The following is a 24,409-nucleotide window of genomic DNA, read 5'->3' on the forward strand; positions in this document are numbered from 1 at the left end:
CCCCCCTTTCTTTAATAAAAATGTTTATTTTGAAATAATTATAGACTTACAGAAAAGTTGCAAAAAGAATATAAAAAATTCCTGTATACCTTTTGCCTATATTTCCGAAATGTCTATACTTTGTTTGCCTTCTCATTCTCTCTATATACAAAGTTAAAAATTTCCTGAAATATTTGCAAATACCTTTAACCTCCAAATACTTTAATGGCAATTTTCAAAAAGTAAGGACATTCTCTTACACAATCACAGTATAATTAACAAAACCAGAAAACTAACACTGAGGGTACTATGTAATTTAGAGTATTTAAATAACCTTTATGTTCTTGATGTAGTGAATTATGTTAATAGATTTCCTGCTCCTGAATCTTATGTAATCATGGTGTATAATTCAGCATGATTTTGTCTGGGATATTTGCATCTATAGTCACAGGTAAGATTAGGCTGCAGCATTCCTTCTGGCACTTTATCAAATATTAGTATTAATCTTACAATGCCTTTTTCAAATCAACTGGGCAACATTCCATCTTTTTCCATGGACTGAAACTACTCATATAATTAAAAGTTATAATTCATTGATTTCTTGGGCTGGATAATAGCTATGGGAGTGTATTCGCTTTTTGATAATTCAGTGAACTGTATACTTGAGATTTGTGTACTTTTCTTTACATTTATATCAAAGAAAAGTTTAAATAAAAGTTATAATAAAGTCTTTTAAAAGAAAATTTTAATCAATTTTCTAATTTCTTCTTTGGTAATCAACTGTTCTGTTCCTTGGGTCAGTGACTGCTAGGAAATTATTCATTTCCTCTGTTTTTAAATTTGTTGCCATAGAGTTTCCCTAAGATAATTTTCAATCTCTAATCTTATATTTTTATTATTATTTTTCCTCTTTCTCCTTTAATCAGGCTCAGGAGGTTTTATCTATTTTATTGGTACATTCAGGAATCATTTTTCTATTCATTCTTTCTACTTTTTTTTTTTCTAATTTCCTAAAACAATCAATACAGGCTTTTGAGTTTCTATTTTTGAACAATAAAGGTATTACACTTTCATTTCCAAGTCTGGCAGACAGAAATGAAATAGAGAATAAAAAAGCAATTGAGAGAATAAATGAAACAAAAAGCTGGCTCTTTAAAAAAAATCAATGAAATTAACAAACCTTTAGCTAGACTAACAAAGAAAAAAAACGAGAAAAGACCCAAATAATTGAAATCAGAAAGGAAAATGATTATATCACTACTTATCTTACAGAAATAAAAATGATTATAAAAGAATACTATGAACAATTGTACTCCAAAAAATTAGATAATTTAGAATAGAAAAATTCCTAGAAATACACCAGTTACCTAAGTTAACTCAAGAAGAAATAGAAAATCTTAATAAACCTAAACAAGAACACAGATTGAGTCAATAATTACAACTGTCCACCAAAGAAAAGTCCAGGACCAGATGGCTTCACTGGTGAATTCTACCAAACATTTAAAGAAGAATTAATGCCAATACTTCTCAAACTCTTTTAGAGAATTCAAGATGAGGAAACACTTTTTAATTTGTTCTATGAGGCCAGCATTATTAAGATGCCAAAGCCTGGGAAAGTCATCACAAGAAAATAAAATTACAGACCAATTTCCCTTATGAATATAGACGCATAAATCCTTGACAAAATACTAGCAAACCAAACCCAACAGCGTATTAAAAAGATTAGACACCATGACCAAGTGGGGTTTATCCCAGGAATGCAAGGATGGTTCAACATGCCAAAAATGAATACACTACATAAATAGAATGAGGAGGAAAAAACACATGATTATCGTAATATATGCAGAAGTCATTCAACAAAATCCAGCACCCTTTCTTGATAAAAACACTTAGAAAACTAGAACTAGAAGGAAACTTCCTCAATATGATAAAGAGCAGATATGAAAAACCCATAGCTAATATCATACTCAATGGTGAGAGACTTAGAAACTTTCCCCCTAAGATCGGGAACAAGACAAAGATGCCCACTTTCACCAATGCTATTCGATATTGCATAAATTCTAGCCAGAGAAATTAAGCAAGAAAAAGAAAACAAAACTGTCCAAATGGATAGGAAGATGTAAAACTATCTCTATTTGCAGATGACATTATTTTATATATAGAAAATCAAAAGGAATCCACAAGAAAACTACTAGAGCTAACAAATGAGTTCAACAAAGTAACAGGGTAAAAAGATCAACACACAAAAATCAACTGGCTTCCTATATGCTAGCAATAAATGACCCAAAGAGGAAATTAAGAAAACGATTCCATTTACAGTAGTATCTAAAATATGTCTGTCTATCTAGCTATCTAGCAATAAATTTAACCAAGGATACAAAAGACTTGTACAACAAAAACAACAAAACACTGCTGAAAGAAATTAAAGACCTAAATAAGTGGCAAGACATCCATGTTCATGGATGGGAAGAGTTAATATTCTTAAGATGTCAATATTACCTAAAACAAAGCAATCCCTATTAAAATTCCAGCAGCCTTTCTTTGCAGAGATGGAAAGACGGATCCTCAAATTTACACAGATCTACAAAAGCTCTGGACAGCCAAAACAATTTTGAAAAAGAAGAACCAAGTTGGAAGATTCATACTTCCTGATTTGATTTCAAATTGTACTACAAAGCTACAGTTACCAAAACAGTGTGGTGCTGGCATAAAGGCAGAAAAATAGATCAATGGAACAGAAGTGAAAGTCCAGAAAGAGACCTATACACCTACAGCCAGTTGATTTGCAACAAGGGTGCTAAGTATACATAGTGGGTAAAGAACAGACTCTTCAACAAATAGTGCTTGGAAAACTGGATTTCCACACATAAAAGAATGAAGTTAGACCTCTACCTCATACCATATTAAAAAATCAATTCAAAATGGATCAAGGACCTAAATACAAGAGTTAAAACTACAAAACTCTTAGAAGATAACAAAGGCAAATCTTCATGACTTGGGATTCAGTAATAGATTCTTAGATATGACATCAAAAGTACAAGCAACAAAATAAATAATAAATAAATGGGATCTCATCAAAATTAAAAACTTTTGTGCATTGAAGGAAATTATCAAGAAAGTGAAAAGACACCCTACAGAATGGGAGAAAATTGTTGCAAACCATGTGCAGGCATACCTTGATTTATTGTGCTTTGCTTTATTGCTCTTTGAAGATACTGTTATTTTTATTTATTATTATTTTTAACAAATTGAAGCAAATCTATTGGTGCCATTTTTCCAACAGCTTGTGCTCATTTTGTCTTTGTGTCACGTTTTAATTAATGTATGTATTGTTCTTTTAGACATAATGCTACTATGCACAACAGACTACAGTATAATGTAAACATAACTTCTCTATGCATTGGGAAACCAAATAATTCATGTGACTTGCTTTATTGCATTGGTGTCTGGAACTGAATGTGCTATATCTCTGAGGTAGGCCTCTTTCAGATTAGGGCTTAATATCCAGAATACATAAAGAACTTTTGCAATGCAACATCAAAAAAGACAACACATTTAAAAACAGGCAAAGGATCTGAATAGACAGTTCTCCCAAGAACATGTGCAAATGACCAATAAGTATATGAAAAGATGTTCAACATCATCAGTCACTAAGGAAATGCAAATCAAAACTATAGTGAGATACCACTTCATACCATAAGGATGAGTATTACTAAAAAAACCTGAAAATAAAAAATGTTGGAAAGGATAGAGAGAAAACTAGACTTATAGTGCATTATTGGTGGGAATGTAACATGGTGCAGCCACTGTGGAAAGCAATATGGCGGTTCCTCAAAACTTTAAATATAAAATTACTATATGACCTGGCAATTCCACTTCCAGGTACATACCTAAAGAAAGTGAAAACAGGGTCTCAAATAGATACTTGTACACCAATGTTTATAGCAACATTATTCACAATTGTCAAAAGGTGGAAACAACCCAGGTGTCTATCATCAAATGAATGGATAAACAAAATGTGGTTACATATACACAATGGAATATTTGGCCATAAGAAAAAAGTATGGCCAGATAAAAGAATCAAATTATGAGATATGCTGCAACATGGAAGAAACTTGAAAACAGTATGCTGTGTGAAATAAGCAAGGCACATAAGCACAAATATTGTATGAAATCACTTATAAAAGATGACTAGAAATAGCAAATTAACAGAGCTCAAAAGCAGATTAGAGGCTATTGGGGGATGGGAGGAGGGGAGTGTTTGCAAAAAAAAAAAAAAATGGATCTAACATCACTTCTGAGGTCTGGCAAAGAATTCCTGGAAGAAGTGATATGGAAGTTCCTCAGAATCTGAGAGTCTATCCTGTCCCCTATCCCCTTTCAGGAAGGTTCCCATTGAGTTTTCTTGTATAAAAGTTACCCAGTTTTGAGTTATATGCTTATTGCTCCTGGCTAGAGATGACTGAACCAAGGGATTGGCAGCCAGGCATAAAAACCTTATCAAATGGGAACAGTCCATGTAGGATGATGACTGACCTAAAGGAAGTCTCAATACCAGAAAGGAGAAGAAACAGAGATAGGAGGAGAGGAAGCAGAGAAAGAACAGCAAAACCATAAGAATGGCAGTCATGAACCATGTAATTTGTTGGATCAGAACTGGAGGTATCAATATGAACTCATGGTTTTCAATAAATATACAGATGACAGATAAATAGTAAGATCAGATGCATGTGTATGAGTGTGTTAGTATTTATGCATGTATTTCCTGGCTCTGTCCACTGAGAGGGCCTAGAAGCAACGATATCCCAGTAGCAATGAGTACACCTAGTGCCCAGATCTTGGTTTCTAAGTACAATACTTGAATTAAAACAACAACAACAAAAACAAAAAACCAGGGCTTCTTGGAGAAGTGGCTGATGTCGGGGCTGGGACAGGGAAAATACAAGATGAGCCTGGAACATTTTGTCATGCTAGAAACTAAGGAAATGCTCAAAAAATGATAGGGGCAATGTTGAGAGAACACAGAAGCCAACATGAAAAGAGTTTCCAACGGCAAATCTGGAACAATTTGAGCTAGAAATGTTAGTATTAGATTATAACCCATAGAATACAACAAACTGATATAAGTTACTAAATAAATGGGGGAAAAGGGACAGCTCTTCCTTATAGTAGAATATCAATTACTAAAGGCAGAAGGAATACAGGATATCAAAAATCATCATAAGCAAATACAACATTAATAGTTTTACACTACAGTTGCCATGAGATCAAAGTTAACACTACCCCCTGCTATGAGGTACTGAAAAGGACACATCATCAATTCTATGGTATTTGTGACAAAAATGCATACCTTCAATCTAATCAATGTGCAAAAATTAGACAAACCCAAAGTGAGAGACATTCTATAAAATAACTGGCCTGGAATCTTCAAAGGATCAAGATCATAAAAGACAAAGAAAGACAGGATAGGATAACTGTCACAGACTGAAGGAGATGAAGGAAACATGACAACATAATGAATGTGGGATCTTAGATTGGATTCTGAACCAGACAAAGGACATCAGAAAGGAAACTGGTAAAATTTGAATAAGGTCTATAGATTAGTTAATAGTATTCTATCAATGTTAATTCCTGGTTTTGAAAATTATACTATGGATATATAAGATGTTAACATCAGGGGAAGCTGGGTGAAGGGTATATGGGAACTCTCTGTACTGTTTTTGCAACTTCCTGTAAGTCTAAAATTATTTCAAAGTAAAATGTTTAAAAAAAAAAAAAAGAATGGCAGTCACTGAGGTAGAGAACAGCAGACTAGTCCCTGAGGGACTAGAAGGAGCAACTACTGGAGCCCACCTCCTGGCTTGACTGTCTCATACCCACCATATTGTTAGAATATATTTCCATCACCCAAGGAAATTTGATTCCTGTCCTCACTTTCTGCCTCTTGAGAGATATAAGATAACACAAGGGTTCCAAGAAGGTCCTGCAGGGGAAGGGTGGATGCGTGGTTATTAATAGTGGCTACTGCAAATGGTGCCTTGCTCTGCCCTGCTAGGCTGACCCTGAAACATGGCTGTGGAATGCCCTTGAAGGATGGTGTCCAGACCTTCTGCTTAGTAACTAACATGCAGAATGCATGGGGGAGGAGTTTATTCCAGGCTAACCTGGGATATACTGCTGGGATAGCAGTATAGACAGGGCTGGGGCAGACTCCATGGCTACCTGGGTAGAGCCTGGCCCCATGATCTCTCTCTACAGCTTCCCCATGGCTATGCTGTTAGTCATCTGAAGGAAGGCCCCATAGAGCTGAGCTTGCTTGGTCATTTGGGCCTGTTGTCTGTCTAGTCCCAGAACTGGGCAGGGTAATGGACCAGTCAGCCTCCCTCATGAAGGTGCCCTATACTGGCCTAGATCCCATGCTGTTGAAACATGGTCTGGCTTTATTCCAGTACATGGTGTAATAAGGGACAGTAGTATGATATAGCAATGGAAGGGGAAAGGGTTCTATGGATCCCTATCCCTTGGAATTTTAGGACATGAGAAAGAGGTGGCAACAGTCTAGACTGCAAAACCATCTGTTCCTGGGTCTCTGCACTCTTTCCCCATGGCCATTGGAGACATTTCTGGGGACTGAGCCACAGGAGGGCCAGCAGAGGGTAGGCAGCTCACAGCCTGGTCCCTGTCTTCTTCTAACCAGATCTGTTCTTAGCCGCCATACTTCTGAACTTCCTGGGAGCATGATAAAGTTCTACAGATGGTGGAGTTTAGGGATCATGCTGAAGGAAAGATCTGAGGAGTCCTCTTCCCTGCCTTCAGGGAAGTGGAATGCCAATTCCTCTCCTGGGGACTTGTTAGCAGATTATAGGCTCACAACGAAAGGGCTAGAGTAAATCAAGATTCCTGCTCTAGACTTTGGGGCAGAGGAGGGGTCTTCCAGGACTATAAGGAGGTAAGTAGGCCTTAGGCTGGGTAGAAAGGGGAGCAAGGCATGAGGGGAAGATTGGTCAGTTGCCAGGCACAGCTGAGGGGCCTTTATTGGATGTTGAGAGCACATCTAGACAGGGAGGTAGATGCTAGAGAGTGTAGCACACCTTCTCAGGGTGTAATGGTGTCTGGATGTCCAGTTTGCGGGTCTTGCTGTCCTTATCGATGATCTCCAGCCGCAGCTTGGGTGGACGTTTCTCAGCTTGGGGTGAGGGCAGTTCGGGGCTTTTGAATAGCTGCTTATCTGAGTCCTCCACAGTAATGCGCAGAGTACAGCCTCCCGGCAGCAGGTCTTGCTCGTAGGCTGCTGCCAGCTGGTTCACCACACGGCGTTCTACCTGCAGGTGGGCAAAATGGTCATCACTGCCCCAGCCTAGAAACAGTCTGTGGTCTGAGCTTAGAGGCCAGGTTCTATCACTTACTACTGAATCTGGGGCAAACCAGAAACCTCTCTGGAGCCTCAGTTTTCCCATCAGCAAAGTAGGGCTAACAAAACTTAGCTTGCAGTGTTGTGCTGAAGACACAAAGGTTGTGCTTAGGTTTCTGAGGCTCCCAGCCCAGTTCCCATTTGTGGTAGGGATTCATATAGGATAGGGATTTTACTTGATCTTCTTGTGTTTTTGGTTCTGAAGGGGCATGGCTCCGGGTATGGACAATTCCAGCAGACAAACTACAGGGAGTCAGAATGGAACCCACAGATTGGGTCTGGGGGCTCCAGGGAGGGAGGTGTGGGGGTACCTCACTTTTCCTTGCTCCGAGAGTTATGGCTCACCTCGTGCTTGATGGAGCGGGCGCCATAGTGCACATTGTAGCCATCGACCAACACGTCTGCCACCTCGCGGTCCCAGAGCAGTGTAATGTTGTGCCTTTGCTTGGCCTGAGACAGGTCAGATAGGGGCATGAACACATGTGGCCCAAAGCTTTCTCACCAGACCTGAGGCCTGAGCCTGTGAGAGACTGGGAGTCCCCTAGGCCACTGGCCTCACACCACTGGGCTCCACCTTTGTGTGTGTGGGGTGTACTCCCTGGTAGGTTTTCCCTGATTTCCAGTTGGCAGATGGCCCATCCCCACCCACTGGCAGTGCCCGCTCTTACTCTCTTGGCCCAGAAGTTCAGTTCCTTGTTGACTAGTTGGATGAGTTCCGAGTGGCAGAAGGGGAGGAAGTAGACGATCTCATTGATCCTTCCCAGAAACTCATCCCTCCGGAAGTGAGCCTGCAGGGCCAGGTTAGGGTAGGGTGAGCTCAGTGACCCAGAGTAGGCGAGGGGAATTACTGGACCCCAAGGGGCACACAGGGAGCTTCCATATCTTTTCAATGACCCTAGGCTCCAGCAGGAAGGACAAAAAAGATTTCTTACTTTCAGGATGGGACGAATCACATTCTCCTTGAAATTCTTTGAGATGGTGATCTTGTCACTAATCTGGACATCCCCTGCAGAGACAGAATTGTAAACTGCCTATTCCTCACACCTAAGAAGCCTTGGGAACTCTGCCTGCTCCTGTGTGATACTGGTTAAAGCCTAGGGCTTGCTGGACCTGGCCTGGTCTCCCCACCCAAACAATGATGGCACTGGACTGCGTACTTTATGAGGCTCTTCTAGCTCTCATGTGCTACAAAGCCTGGGGTGGCCTAGGGTGGGTGTTGTGTGAAGGAGGAGAGTGGAGAGAAGAGCTAGGATTAAGATTTGCATTCTGACTTGGAGAAAGGGGGCTAGAGGATTCAATTGTAAATTGAAAAGCTACAGACACAGCCTCTGGCCTGATGTACTACTCTGCAGCACTCTCCAGGTTCCCCCTAGGCAGGAAGGCTTCTTGGGTGAAATAGGCTGTGTATCCATCTCCATAGGTTCCCAGGTGCTCCCCTCACTGCACCAAAGTGTCTCTATCTGTTGAGTGCTCATCTCTTCAGTCTCCTAAAACCCTGGCCTCCGTCTGGCACCCCCTTCTGGGGTGGCTCTGTTCATCTCTCTGACTGGAGCCCTCTGGTTACTCAACATACTCAGGGCTTTCTTCAGGAAGTGGAGGTGTGGAGGGGGGAGGACTTGTAGTTCTTGTCTGATTCCCTCTACTTATCTGGTATCTGGTTAACGCCAGCTAAGGACAAAGCTACCTATCAGGACCCTCACAGGCCCAGGACCCAATCCTATCCTTGCCCCAGGAGATGTGTCAGTGGCCTGGTCACTTGCCCAGGCAGCTCAGGCTGTGTGCCATACCAAGGTTCTCAGCAAGACGGTTATGGGTCATCTCCAAAGCTTCCTGCCTCAGCTGCAAAGCATGCTGTGCAATCTCATCACTGGCCACATTGGAGGTCATGATGAAGATGGCATCCTTACAGTCGATGGTCTTCCCTTTTCCATCTGTCAGCCGGCCCTGAGAAAGAACAGTGATTACATAGTCAAGGAGCTACAAACCAGAAGCTTTTGCACTCTCAGTTCTCATCTCCTCTAAGAGGTTTCCCCCAGACTCCCTGAGCCTTCCCTTGCCTGCCCATCAGAATCAGATGCTCCCTCTTCTGAGCAGTACTCACACCTTGGCTATAAGCTCACTGTCTTTGGCTACAACTGCACCACCTACTGAGATCACCTCCAGGTGAGACTTCACCTGCTGTTTGGCATTGCTCAGGCCACCCCATTATCCCTAACTCCCAGAAGTCAGTCTGATTTCCTATCCATCCATCTATCCACACATCTTCTTGGAGGCCCAATCTGAGCCAGTCTCTGTGTTAGGGCACTAGGTACTCACTGAGCCTTCACATACTCCCAGTCTAGAGAATTAGTCAGACGCAGTAATAATTGTGTTAAGTGTTATGAAAAAGGGAAACCCAGGTGCTGCAGGAGATCAGAGGAGGATATTTTACAGGGCTATTGCAAAGACTAGATGTGGTCATGTTAGTGAAAGATCCTTAGTAAACCAGGCTGTGTACAGGCTCAGATCTGTTAAATTACTGTAGCAGATACTTTATATGTTTGTTCAGTCAAAATGAATGAGATGAATTGAAACAGATATAATTCCTACATCTTTGGAGCCTTCTTCTTGCCTGACAGAGAGGAATAGAAAATAAGCCTCCTCCTTTAAGCAACTTGGAAAGTTTTCCTGGAATCTTTAGTTCTTTCTAGAAGTGACAGAAGAAAGCAACTATACTGGAGGCAGATATACCAAAGAAAGAGAAAAGAAGCAAACAGCAGAGGGAAGAGACAGAAGAATGATAAAACTGTAGCTGTCTGAGGGCATTCAGTTCAGGAACAAGGAGCTTCACCCAGTCAGCAAACCCCAAGGGTAACACTGTATGACACTGTTATTTATAACCAAAGCAATAATCGGACGGAACTTGTTGAGAGGAGCTAATGCAGTAACAACGGTGAATGTTAACAGACATTTTCACTCATAGGTGCTCTCAGTGCTTTCCATGCACCATTTCACTCTGTCCACTAGAAAGCAGCTCCATGAAGGCCGGTGATTAGTTTTGTTCATCATGGTGTTCTAGAGCAGTGGCTGGCATATAATAGGGATTTAATACCTTCTTGCTGAATGCCTAAATCCTCACAACCACCTTCAGATGTAGATGCAATTACAACCCTTCAAAGAAATTGAGGCCCAGAGAAGATAAGGAATTTTTTCAAGGTCTCACAATAAGAAAAAGGTATTGTTGAACTGTCTGACCCCACAGCCCATACCCTTCCTTGTGCACTAGGATTCAGAGAACACACTGATAGTGCTGGATAAATAAGACCTCATGCAAATTTCTTTCCTCAAATACATTTTTCTCATTTTTCATCCTTTGATCCTCACTGGAAGGAAGCAACTGGGACAAGTGCTAGGGACAGGGATTTCCTCTGGTTGCAGACAAAGCAGAGCTCCTGTCAAGCCAGAGAACATGGTTCTGGGCATAGGCCACTGACCTCAGTCTGTTGGCTCCTGCCTGATGCCAGGGATGTTGGGTCTGCCCCAGACTCAGCCAGTACCAGTCCTCAGCAAGCTTTTCCCTTTCCCTACTTGTAGGCCTGACTCAGGATTAGCCTTGGCTTGTAAAGACAATGCAATGGCAAACCCAGCCCTGCCCCTTAGAGGCACAGGCTGAAGCAATGTTCCCTGAGCACCTACTATGTGCTGGGTATGGTACCAGGTGCTTTGCAGTCTTGCTTTACACTGGCCCTTGGCATTCTGAGGTGTTAGTTCCAAAGGGGTCTATCCAGAAGGGGTCTGGTGATACAAGTCCTGAGGCTGGTCACTTTCCTGTCCCTGCCTTGGGGAGGGAAAAGGGGAAAGAGGGGGTACAAGTGGATGTTAGTTTTCAACTCTCATCTCGTTTATGGATTATATGAAAACAGAACCCACTGAAAACAATTCTAATTTTGGGGACCAGGTCTGCGTCTGTGTATGTGTGTGTGTGTGTGTGTGTGTGTATGTGTGTGTGAGCGATGTGCCAAACATGTGCAGTTGATCCTGAGTGTTCCATGCTCACCTTGGCAGAGCTCTTCTCTGAGGCCCGAGTTCACACACTGCTGCACTGGCCAGAGCAATAACCCAGCAGCAATTTCACTCAGAGATCAAAGCTCTGCTCATAACTGGGCCTGCGGATGGGTCTCAGGTGGGTGAGGGGAGCAGTGTATGGGTGCAGTGTATGACTGACCCAAAGGGTGACTTACACAGTATTCATGTCTCCTTCTCTTCAGTTTCCCTGGCAATAAAGATGTGTCCCAAAGAAGGAGCTGTCACTGTCCCATCTCCCACCAGCAACCAGAGCACACCATTCCAGTGGGGCTTGAATGGCTCACCCTAGGGTTACAGGGGTTGCTTTCCCACTGTCTCATATGTGCATCCTTGAAGGGAGTAGGAGAAGGTAGGCTCCCCGGGAGCCAGTCTTTTCCTTGGCCTCCTACCCTGAGCTGTAGGCTCTGGGGTCACTTGGGAAGTGACCAGCATTAATGTTGTTTGGTGTTTCGGCAAGAGCATTCAGGTGCCTGCTTTTCTGGGTCGAGGCTTGGGAGAATTGGGCAGGGGTGAGGATGGGGGACTTCTGCTCCCTGCTAAGTGGCCCAGATTTTCTATTAATCCTGATACCCCCTCTTTGGGAAGCCTTCCCTCATGTCCCCAGACTGGGTTAGGTGCCTTCCGTTCGGCAGCATGTCCATTGTGCTGAACTGCTTTTTAGCTGCCTGGTTCTCCACTAATTCATGAGCACCGAGGCAGGGACAGAGTCTGCCTTGTCTAAGTCCCGTATGCCTGCACAGTGCCTCACGAATAAACAGATGAACCACATTCTCTTGGTTTTCCTTCTACTGCTCTAGTGATTCTCTCTTTGACTCTTTCATGATAGGTTCCCAAGGATCTGTTCTTCATCTTATTTTCTTTCTCTCTGTAAATGTTCCCTAGGTGACAGATCTCATCCATTCCTGTGGCTTCATCACCCTCTCTGCACTGAATGATTCCTGAAACTATTTCTAGACCAGACCTCTCTCCTAGACCTGTAAAATAGATCAATGGCCTCTTGGACATTTCCATCTGGCCATCCCTCAGGCATCTCATTTTCATCAATTCCAAAATTCAGCTCATTACCTTCCTTGCCAATCTGCTGCTCATCCTCCTGAGTTCCCTGCCTCAGCTGATGGCTGCAGCAGCCACCCAGTCACCCAGGCCAGAAATCTGAGCACCGGCCATCCATGGCTCTTCCTTATCCCTTCTCTCCTCACATTCAATCACTATAAGCCCTGCAGAGTCAAGCTTCTAATAGTTCTCTCCCTCCCCACTGCCCCTGCTTTAGGTCAAGTCTCCCCATCTCTAGCCTGGATTACTCAGTTGTCTCCTTGCTGGTCCCCTTCTCCTTTCCAGTCTATTCTCTACACTGCTGAATACAGGATCTTTATAAAGTGTGAATCTGCCCATGTTTCTTTCTTGCTTAAAGTCTTCCAAAGACTCCTTACTATTCACTGGATGACTCCATACCCCTTTGCCTGGCATTTTAACTGTCCCCTTACACCATGTCTGCTTCATCTCTACCACTCGTTCTCACTTTCCCTCTGCAGTTGAGTGACACTGAACAGCTGTAATTCTCTGAATATACCACGCTGTCTCATGCCCCTGTGCTTTTCACACATTAGGTTTCTACTGCTAGCCTTTCTCCACTCTGTTCACCTAGCAGATACTTACTCATCCTTCGAAGGTTTGCTGAATTATTGAATTAAGTTAATCAGTATAGCATTTCCCTTGACTTTGCGGCCTCGAGATAGTTAGAGTGAGTAAGATGAAAGTTTTTGTCCTCAAGGAGCATACATGCAGAATTCTGACTAAGTAAACCTGGATGGCATCTTTGGTCAATGAAACCAAGAGCAAAAACATCAGAGAATGTAGTAGGCTGACTGAGGCTGCAGGCAGGAATTATTATCAACTACTCAAATGGCAGTCCGTGGAGCGACAGGATCAAGGGAGAGTGGACAGGGTTAAACACATGAGGGCTGTCCTCCTTCTGAGGAGGAGGAGGGAGCTATATTTCAACTGCTGTATTTCAGCCAGCCGTTGCTGTCCCTCTTTTGGGGCCAAGGATGGCATCAGAGGTACCTGCCCAGGGATGTCAGAGGTCCAACAGCCTACGGCACCCACCCTCCCTGAGCTGGGGTCTCCCCTCCTTTGAGTGGCTCACTGCAGATTTACCTCTTTCTTTTGGCCCCAGTTGCACAGTAATTCTTTTAGTACAATGGCTAAGAATGCATGACCTGCAACTGGACTGTCCGGGTTCTAATCCCAGATTGCCCCTAATTTCCAGCTGTGTGACCATGGGTGAATTACTTAATCTCACTTTACTGCCATTTCCACATCTGATAAATGGAAGCAGCAATAATAACTATCTTCATAGGGTTGTTGGGAGGATTAAATGAGTTGATGAATGTGTAAATTTCTTAGAACAGGACCTGGCATAAAAAGCCAAAATGTCAATTATTGTTATGGCCCCTTTTCATTCTTCTACTAGACTGGGAGTTCCCAGAGGGCAGGTTTCGGTATGGTCCACAGAGCTGCACCTAATTCCATCAGGAGGCTGGAACAGAGTGGGTAACTGACTATGTGACCTCTGGAGGCCTGGCTGCTCTATCTCAGTGGGAGGTCCCAGGGCAGGGAGCAGCTGAGGGGCTAGGAAGACAGCAACAGAACTGGGATAGAGGCAAGGATGCTGGGCCAGGTGGGGAAGGCAGTGGGTAGCTGGTGGAGAGATTGGGACCTGGGTCTCCCTGGCTTGGTAACTGGTAGGCTGTTTGGTCCAGGGGGGTCCCTTCCTGTACCCTATCATGTGCACCTGTGATGTGGGAAGCAAAACCCCTTCCCATTCTCCCAGGGCTGAAGGCAGCCAAGGAGAAAGGTGGGCTGGACTCTATCTGGACTGATGCTGGCTAATACAGCCCCTGTATGGGGAGAGAAGAGAAGCCTCACTCCCAGTTCTGCCCTTCTTGGCTCCTTGTGTTCTTTTTGCAGAGCAAGGCCTCTAGAAAAGGTGGAAGTCATCCTCTCCATTGTCATAAATGGTCCCTCCCCTGGCCAAGGTTAGGAGAGGTGAGAACAGAGAGAACTGGGGCTCTGGGATCAGATACATCTGAAGTTGAATCCTGGCTCCTCCACATAGAAGCTCTGTGGCCTTGGGGAAGTCATTTGTAACCTCTCTGAACTTAGTTTCTTCATCTGCAAAAAATGAGATAATTTTTTTATCTCACTGCCAAGCTATTGTGATGATTAGTGATAACACCTGTAAAGTCTTTAGCACAGGCTTATTCGAGTATATGCTGAATAAAAGGGAGTTTGTCTCCCCGTTAGAGCTCAATTCCAATGGGGGATTGCCCAGCATGTGAAGAGCCTGGAGTTCCTCCTCTGAAAAGGGCTCCATGAGCCAGAGTATCATCATCTCATCATCAGCAACACTATTAGCATTTTAAAGAACTGGTGGAGTGTTCTTTTTTACTTCAATTGCTCTTTTTCACTCTAATTATTATTCTTGTTATTCTTGTGTGTGTGCTAATGAAGGTGTCAGGGATTGATTTGGGTGATGAATGTACAACTATGTAATGGTACTGTGAACAATCAAAAGTATGATTTGTTTTGTATGACTGCGTGGTATGTGAATATATCTCAATAAAATGAAGATTAAAAAAAAAAAAAAAAGACATAATGCTGAGCAAAATAAGCCAGGCACAAAAAGAGAGATATTGTATGTTACCACTAATGTGAATTCTGTGAAAAATGTACAATGTTTTATACTGTAGAATGTAGGGGACCTAGAGATACCAATTAGTGGAGGGGGAATGATAATCTAATAAGAACAGATAAACTATGGAGGGTAATCTCAAGGTTATGGGAATACTCAGGAATGATTATGGTTTGTAAACTTTCTTGGATATAGTAAGATCATGTTGGAAGCAATAGAGTTATTTTAGGTTTTTTTTTTCTCTTATTCCATTGTTTTCTTGGGGGTTGTTAATTTTCTTGGGGTATGGTAGGAACATGTTGGAAGCAATGTAGTTATTTTAGATTATTTGTTTTTCTTACTCCCCTGTTTGGACATGGTTTATTAATTTTATTGGGGTATGGTAGGAACATATTGGAAGCAAAGTAGTTATTTTAGGTTATTTGTTTTCCTTAATCCATTGCTTTGTTTGAAATGTTGTGGGGTTTTTTTGGTTGTTGTTTGCCTGTTTGTTTTTAATTTTTTGATAAACAAAGTTAAAAAATTGAAAAAAAATCAGTAGAAAAATGGGAGTAAAAACTAAATGACAAATAGGGTGGGATGGGGGGATGGTTTGGGTATTCTCTTTTCACTTTTATTTTTTATTCTTATTCTGATTCTTTCTGATGTAAGGAAAATGTTCAGAAATAGATTGTGGTGATGAACACATAACTATATGATCATACTGTGAACAGCTGATTGTATACAATGGATGACTGTATGGTTTATGAATATATTTCAATAAAACTGAATTAAAAAAAAAAAAAATAAAGAACTGGTGGAGACAATGTTTGACACACAGCAGGGACTGGGAGCTGTTTGAGCCAGAGGGGTCCTTGGAGCTAATCAGGTCCATTGTTTGTCACATAAGGTCTCTGATGCCTAGAGATGGACAGTGATTTACCAGCGCCACAAAGCCAGCCAGGAGCAGAGCTGAACTAAAAATATAGGTCTTTCTCCTGGCATTGCTGCCATACTGTCTCTGTAGAAGGTGGCCTGGGCATCCATGAAATTTCAATTCTTGGGCAGTGCTGATCTTCCCTTGAGTGCCCAGCTCAGGCCATGGCCCAGAGTGGAGATTAAGCCATATCTGCTGAACAAATGAATGCACACATGGGGAAGCAGCAAGCAGACAGGTCTCTGGCCCTTGATTCCAGCATCCATGCCTCCAGGTGTTCCTCCACCCCATCCTGGCCCTAGTTCCCAAGCTGACTTTCACCTCATCGAACAGCTGCAGCATGATGGTGAGCACATCTGGATGGGCCTTGTCTACCTCATCGAAGAGCACCACGGCATTGGGGCACTGCTTCAGTTTTTTGGTCAGCTGGCCACCCTCCTCATGGCCAACGTAGCCTGGTGGGGACCCAATAAACTTGGCCACCTGGTGGAAGGAAGGAAACAAAACATGTTAGGAAGGCTTTCTAGGCTTTTAGTTTCCAATATGGGGCATGCATGGGAAAATGGCTCTACACACTGGTAAGACTGCCTGTCTCAATCAGGTCGGCAGAGCAGTCTCTTTCCTGGTGTGGCAGGAATGCTGCCATGATGGAAAGGCAGATAGATCTTCTCTAGGTTTATTCCTTAGAACAAACTCCATACAAAACAGATCAGTGGCCCTGCTGCACACAGAGGACAAAGACCAAAGCTCCTGGAACTGTCTGAGGCCCAAAGGCCCAAATGACAAGTCACATCAAAAGATCAAGGCAGAATCATGCTGACAGGCCCTCCAAACCATGCTTCACTGGGGTATTTCTCAGCAGGACAATTACTCACCTCATGTCGCTCCTGGAACTCAGACATGTCCAGCCTAATGAAGCCCTGTATGAAACAATAAGGCACTGCGTCCATTTGGAGGAAGGTAGACGGAAGGGGTAAGGAGGAGAGCATCTCAAATACTCCAGCAAGCTTTCACCCAAGAACGTCTATCTTCTTCTCATGACATCTTTTTTTGGCTCTGTGCTTCCTTTTCCATCCACTCCCCCCCCTCCCCCCCATGATTCCTTCATTCACTATCTTTCTAAACCCAAATCACGTCTTTGCCCTTTTAAATCTGCTCAGAATGACACTACTTTCAGGCAGGCTTCTACTGTTCTAATCACCACATCATCCACCTATCCATCCACCTCACATTTCCTGAGGGCATCCTGTATGGGCACTGGAGCTACCATGGTGAACAAGTCATTGTCTCTGCCCTTGAGGAGCACTCCATCAAGTGGGGCAGGCAAATAGGGACAATGTCAGTCACAATCAGTGTGGAACGTGATGAGATGGAGAGTAACAACAAATACCCAGAGCGCTCTGTACTGCCCTTCAACTGTGCAAGTATCTGTGGGTACATGTCCGGTATTAAGTTTACTTTTTTTTTGAACTAATTAATCTATAAATTTATTTATAAATAATTTCTTCATTTCATTTAAAAAAGGACATAATAGATCTCAGCCCTTCTCTCTCTACCCTGGGCTTGGGAGTGATTTCCAGGGACATGGATCCCTGGGGTGGGGTCCAACATGATTAGCCCCAGGGGAAGAGGATACCTTGTAGTGCATGATTTGGAAAGTTAACATGGGCAGAATGCCCACTCCTTTTCATGAAGAAATTAACTGATTTAGGGAGTTTGAGAGCTGCAAAGGCATTCACAGAGGTGCTCTCTCCATCCAGAATAGGGTTCCCCATGGTTTCCTCAGGTCTTTGCTCCTATCCTACTGGTACGTGCTTCCATTTCAGAGGCAGCATTTACTGAACACTGCTTCTACTGAGAGTTGGGGATGATGGGGTGCCAAGACCCTGAGAGGGCAGGAATATGTCTGAAATCCAGAGCTGTCTTCTAGCTCAGCCCTGGTCAGAAATTTACTCAGTGATCTCTTCTAGTTCTTCCTCTTTTCTGTCACTCTGTACCTGACTTACAGAGTGGGAGAAAGAGCCCTGGGTTGGGAGCCAAGGGGTTTGGCCTCTAGTACCAGTTCTACCACTCTATGTGGCCTTGGACATGCTGCCTCCCCCTTTTGAGCTGTAGTTTCTTCCTGTAACATGAGGCTCTTGGCTCCTCCCCCTGCCTCACCAGGGGTGGACCTGGTCCAAGAACCGGGAAAGGGCTTGGAGAAGTTATTAAGGCCAAGTGGGGGCAATCACTGCTTCACTGCTATCAGAGCACACAGGGCATGAGCTGGCAAGGATTTCCAGAGGGACCTTAGGCGGCTCAGTCAAGAGAAACACAGGCTTCAGGAAGGGTGTAAGGATAGACATGGGGAAGCTGGGAGTGCCGCCCAGGAGTAAAGGGCTGGAAGCCACAAGAAGAGCACCTGAGTAATAGCTGACATTCACTGGGTGCTTACTATGTGCCTGGCAATGTTCTAAGTCAGATATAAAGGTCTAAAAACATGTACAAGTCTGTGAGGTAAGTACTGTTATTATCTTCACTTTACAGATGAGAAAACTGAATCATAAGTTAAAGTAACTTGCCCAAGGTCAACATATAAGCTTGACAATCTTGTTCCAAGTCTGTGCTCTCAGCCGCTATGCTCTACTGCCTCCTAGTTTTCCTTCTGCCAGTCAGCTGGGGTCTTGGAAGTCTTCATTTGAAGGGTTTTGAACTTTGCGCCCATAAGTTAATTAGTGTCCCAGGATATAGGAAATACACTCTAGTCTTTTTCCTTATATCAAGATACCTGGGTTCTTGTCCTAGTTCTACTGATTTGCTATGTAAATTTGAACAAGTTTCTAAGCTTAAGTTTCTTAGCTGGAATAATTCTGGTTTCATATTATCTTAGCTTGAGGTTATCTATAAAATGAGGCAAGTGATAATAATAGTAACATCCACCATTGCATTGAATGCTTACCATGTGTCAGAATGGTGCTTAGCATTTTACAACATCTCATTTAATCTTAACAATCCAATGAAAGAGGCATTATATTGAACCCATCTTACAGATTAGAAAACTAATGGAAACAGAGATTCCAGCTAACTTCACCTAGCAGAGTAGACTTGGGATCTGAACCCAGGCAGCTGGACCCAGATTCTTGCTCTCAATCCCTATGTCACACTGCCACCCTAATGGGGCTAACCCACGGTAAGAGCACAGAACACTATTAAGATTCTTTCTCAAGGATTATTATCTCTAGTAATGTAAGCTAACAAAGCTGTTCAATTTGGGAAAAACAGTACAGAGGACTAGAGAGAGAAAACAAATAAGAAAAAAAGTCTTTACCAGAGATAGATATGATAAAGAAACTACAGAAATGTGCAAACAATGCCTCGTGAGGCAGAAAAGTCCAGAAGTACTGGTGTCTCTTATACAAACGAGGAAACTAAGGATCAGAGAACCAGAATTAGAATTCAAGACACTGGACTCCCAGGCCAGTATTTTATTCATGTAGTCAGCCATCTTAGGAGCAAATGAAGGGCAACTCCAATTTGGCAAGGGCCTATTTTATACTGGGCTGTGTTCATGACACTTTCTATAACCTCTCCTTGAGTCCTGGAGGCATCAGGTACACTGATTAGACAGCTTACAGTGCATGGACTCTTGGATTTTGAGGGCAGGTCTTGAACATGCCTGTCACATGGCTAGAAAACATTATGCTAAACAGATTCTGTGAAGAGTTGATCCACCAGAACTGGTACAGGCAATAGTTTTATATAAGCACCATCTATGATTTAAAAATAAAATGTAGAGATGGATGTATTGGGTTTCTTTTTTTTTTGTTGTTTTTTCTTTGTTTTTTAAATTTTTTTTGTATTGGGTTTCTAATATCTCCAATGTCTATGTGAAATGGGGACAAATTGGTAAGTTTACAACCTAGCCTCCTAAAGCAGAGGGGATCAATGGTATTTAGAGAGAAGTTGAGACAGTGGATTCTGGTTTTACTTGTTCCCCTAACAAATGACCTTGGACAAGCCCCTTAATGCTGCAGGGCTTCACTTTTCTCATCTGAAAAGTGGGTCTAATTTAGCATCTACGCTACCTTCCTCATAAGATCAAATAAGACAGTAGATGGGCTGTGGAAGGTATGAAATGACAAATACATTTAAGATAAGGGAGTAGGCAATTACTGTGTGCTAGGAGCTAGCTGCGATTCATATTGTCTCACTATGATGCTCATGACAACCTTAAGATTGGATAGCTTCACTTTGAGGTAAGAAAGCTGAGACTGAGGGGTAAAGTAACCTGCCTAGGGCCAGCAGAAAGTTGAAAGTAGAACTGGAACCTGAGGCAAGGAATAGCTGGCTCCAAAGCTTTGTCTACCACACCCCACTGCCTTCGAGGGGTGATAGTGTGACTTCCTTCTTTCTAGGATGAGGATGTACTGAAGGACTCCATCATCATGCTCTGTACTGGTACAGTATTCACAGAGTATTTATACCCTGTACTGGTATAAATCTGCCTCCCATTTAGATGCTCCAACTGAAAAATTATTTGCATCATCATTCTTTTAACAAACTCTTTTCCCTTTCTACACCAGCAAGTCAGCAGATACTTTCATTCTACTTCTGTATATGAAGACATATTAAGACAGCTTGGATAAGGAGATTATAATTTGTAATTAAATATTAACCTTTCTGACGGTATTAAAATTAAACCACCTAGAATTCTTCATCCCTAATCAGGTGGTTCCTGCCTGTAACTGCATCTTCCCTAATAGTCTTGCTGGTTTATGACCCTTTCCAGAGTGCTAATTGTTTCAAATGCTGCCAAGCTGATGAATAGTCTTTAAAAATGCTATTTCTGTTGGAGCGTATTAGCATGTCATGTGCGGCTTCTTGCCTGCTTCCTGTCAAGTAGGTCTGCTCTGGGTTTGGTTGAGACAACGCACAGCTACTAGCAGAGTCAGGGAGGCTTAGGAGCCTCCATCCAGTTACTGAGAAGAAGGGGGTGATGCTGAGGCCAGGAAGTGTGGCTTAGCAAGCCACAGCCTACACTGCCTTGTTTCTGTGGTTGCCACACTCTCAGGGAGGTGGCAAGGAGGCAGCTAAGCCAGAAGTGGACTCTGCGCTACTGGTGCTCCTTGGCTGGAAGAGGCCTGATCAATTCCTTATCACCTCAGCTGGGGTGGCTTTCCATAAGAAATAGGCACCTGGGGTCATAGGCAATGTCTGATGATGGCAGGGAACCATCAGTATCAGCCCCTAACATTGGGAAGGCTGGTAGGAGAATGTCTGGCTTTAGCTGAAATGCTTCTACATTCTCTGAGGATTGTTCTCTCTGACATTTTTCTCTGTAGGAGACCATTTCCTGTCAGCCTAGAAAGTCAAACTGATCAGCCCTGAGAAAGCCAGAGTCTGAACAAACGGGTAGGGAAAGCCCTCTCCTATGGAAAATCCAGGGTTCTGAGCCATGTGGGGAGGGGGAAAACTGTAAGCACCCCACAGCAGAGGGCATAAGAAACCATGATTAAACCATAATAAAAAAGCTCATGGAGGATGGGGAGAAGCAGTAAGACATCCTCTTATTTCTACTTGTTCTCTCTTACAGTCCCCAAGACTCCCTTTAGTACAGCCTTCATTGCACTGGACAATAATGGTATGTTTCTAAAGTGGTCTCCCTCTTCAGACTGTGTTCCTCAGGGCAGGGAGAGCATCTTAATTAAACACTGCATTATCAGCAACTAGTAAAATACTTGGCACAGAGTAGATGCTTGAAAAATGTTGTATGGATGAATCTCATTTGGTTTTCCCAAGAGCCCCAAGAGGTAGACAGGGCAAGGATTATTATTCTTATTTGAACCTGAGGCACAAAGAGGTTGGATAATTTGCCCAAATTCCTGGAGCAGTTAGTGACCAAGTTGGGGCCAGAGCTGAGGCCTGCTTCCTGACCCAAGGCCCATCTTTTTGATAGGATATTGACAGGTTCAGCAATCCAAGGGTTTTCTAGGATAGCAGGAGTGGTGAGGTTTCCAAGGCCTGCAGATTGGGCCTAGGCCCCAGCCCTTACCTTTTTGGCATCTTTGTGCATATATTTGGCTGTCTGCTTGGCCAGTTCTGTTTTTCCTAAGTAAGAAAGAAGGCAGACAAACTGGATTAGGAACAGATGACTACCGCCTGCATGGACACTGGAAATAACGTACTTTATGGACGGGAATACTGAGGCTCAGAGAGGGACAGTGACCCATCCAGAGTCACCAAGGGAATGAATGGTGAGACCGGGACCAGTTTTTGCTTTTTCTGTGGATGAGGATAGAGGCTTTTTCTCTGCAGCAGCATCCTAAGAGTAGAAGGTTGACTCTTATAATCCAGAGCAGACTTGCTCTTTGAAGTCCAGCACAAACCTCACCCCTTCTAGGAGCTCCCGGACCTCTTGGATCACTGCCCTGCATCTCTCAAGACACCCATGGTCCTGCCATCCAGCCAGTGCTGGAGCTACTTGCCAAAAAGAGGCCGGGAGGGGATGAAGAGTGCCTCTCATTGGCTTCATAGCCCTTCTTTGTAACATGAAGAAGGAATGACAATACTGAAGTGGTGGTTCTGTGGGTGTTTGATGATAAAGCTTTTGGAACCCATTGTTAGTGTAGGAAGTCAAGTTCTATTTATTATGGTCAGGTGGTGGTAACTTTTTGGGACCCTACATCTGAGAGAGAGCTAGGCTCATGAGGATGTGCAAAGGGGAAGAGGAGGCAGCTAAACTATTAAGTTCCCCACCAAGACAATGGTGGAGAGGTGGGAGTAGGGGGGAGGAGTCTATGAGGTGGAAAATGAAGGGGTAAGAATGCCTCAGATAATCCAGCTCAATTGACTAGAAAAATAACCAATTTATTTGGCTGTGACCCATTTTGCTATTGTATCTGGCACTGTGCTGGCTACTAGGGGCTTTATTTAGCTTCCTAAAGTGGTATTTCCTAGGCTGTACTGAGTATGGTTGGTGTGGCTGGGCTGTGGTGGTGGTCCAATTGCTTCCAAAGGGGAGCGGAGTGGCTGATCCAGGGCTCGTAGGTCCCAAAGACCTGTCCTCCAGGTGAGATAGTCCCTTGTACTAGCAGCAAGTCAGCTTCTAGAGGGAGGGGCATAATTCCAGGTGCTCATAACATGAAAGATGATCAAAAACAGAAGGTCCCCTTGGTGGCTCTGTAACTTGGAGGCAGTTGTTTTGGGCCTAAATACCAAGCTGGGAGTTGAGCCAGAGGTGGGTCATGTGACTCTGGTCCATAACACCTGGGCTGTCAGACTTGGGCCGGCCCCTCCTCCAGCTCCTCTTCCCCACTGGCTGATCTGCTCCCAGTTACCTATTCCAGATGATCCCAAGAAGAGGAAGACCAGAGGGTGTTCTTCATCGTACCAGCCATTCTCCTTCCTCCGGATTGCTACAGCCAAACACACAAGTTAGGGGGGACAGGGAGGGAGGCAGATAAATCAATGACACAAAAGGCAGGATAATTATCACTAAGTATACAATATGTTTTACTGCTCTGCGCCCACTCAAAGTCCTCACTACCATTAGTGCTGCCTAATCTGATTAGCTGGCAAGGCCCCCAGAGACACCTAATCAGGTTAGCATGGATTTGGAAAGCTGCCCAGAGCAGATTTCGGATAAAGTTTTCCAGGATGAGCACTCAGTGTTGCCACGGAAACTGAAAGGCGGGTGGATAGTGAAAGAAGGTGAATGGGGTGGGGGATGGTAAGGAGAATTCAAGAAGAACTTTAGCTCTCGGCTGGTTACCCATCTACTCACCATGGTGAGAGAGTGAGCCTATTTCCTACGCAAATAGGAGAGGCAGAAGCCCATGGCAGACCCTTGGGGATCCGGGGTGTGAGCTCTGCACTCTTTTCCATTTGGGGAAACCAAGGTCTGCTCCACTGTCTGGATAAGGAAGTGCAAACATAGACAAACGCACTTTCTGGAAGTCAATCAAGGGTGGTGTGGAGCTCAGGGCATGGAAGGGGTAAGCTGCTTGGTTAGCATCTCATTATCTATGGCCTTCAGTGGGGGGTGGGGGCATGGAGAGTGGGACAGATCTGTACTAGGTTCCTTGGGAGCTTAGCTAGAGGGAGACTTGATTTCTCCTCTTTAAGAGGAATGCATAATCAAGGATTATATTCAAGGTGAGGAAATTAAATGCCCAAGTACTGAGTGGGAGAGATCAGGCTCAGAAGTATTGCTCAAGTTTAAGAGAAGGGGGAGGCAGTGAGGCAGACTCATCATAATAACTATTTACTGAACATGCTATGTGCTAGGCACAACTGGAAAAATCACCAACTTCCTATTTAGTCAAGACTCACACAAATACCCTGAGAGGAAGGTGTTATTCTCAAC

The 24,409-nt window shown here is 43.5% G+C and overlaps 1 protein-coding gene across 2 annotated transcripts in view; it reads right to left on the reverse strand.

Moving 5' to 3' along the window:
• CLPB (caseinolytic mitochondrial matrix peptidase chaperone subunit B) overlaps nt 1-24,409 on the reverse strand; it is a 180,875-nt gene that overhangs the window by 13,472 nt on the left and 142,994 nt on the right. Inside the window, exons 8-16 of one of the 2 annotated variants that reach the window (XM_037840530.1) lie at nt 23,382-23,459; nt 22,097-22,152; nt 16,941-16,985; nt 16,387-16,548; nt 9,178-9,334; nt 8,323-8,396; nt 8,059-8,178; nt 7,736-7,840; nt 7,071-7,301 (exon numbers count right to left, since the gene is read on the reverse strand). In XM_037840530.1, coding sequence (XP_037696458.1) covers nt 7,071-7,301; nt 7,736-7,840; nt 8,059-8,178; nt 8,323-8,396; nt 9,178-9,334; nt 16,387-16,548; nt 16,941-16,985; nt 22,097-22,152; nt 23,382-23,459 — 1,028 coding nt within the window. Of the gene's footprint in view, nt 1-6,983; nt 7,302-7,735; nt 7,841-8,058; nt 8,179-8,322; nt 8,397-9,177; nt 9,335-16,386; nt 16,549-16,940; nt 16,986-22,096; nt 22,153-23,381; nt 23,460-24,409 lie in introns of those variants that run through there. The other variant, XM_037840531.1, reaches the window with a different exon arrangement.

Source organism: Choloepus didactylus, chromosome 6, assembly GCF_015220235.1.
Source record: "Choloepus didactylus isolate mChoDid1 chromosome 6, mChoDid1.pri, whole genome shotgun sequence".
Lineage (NCBI taxonomy): Eukaryota > Metazoa > Chordata > Mammalia > Pilosa > Megalonychidae > Choloepus > Choloepus didactylus.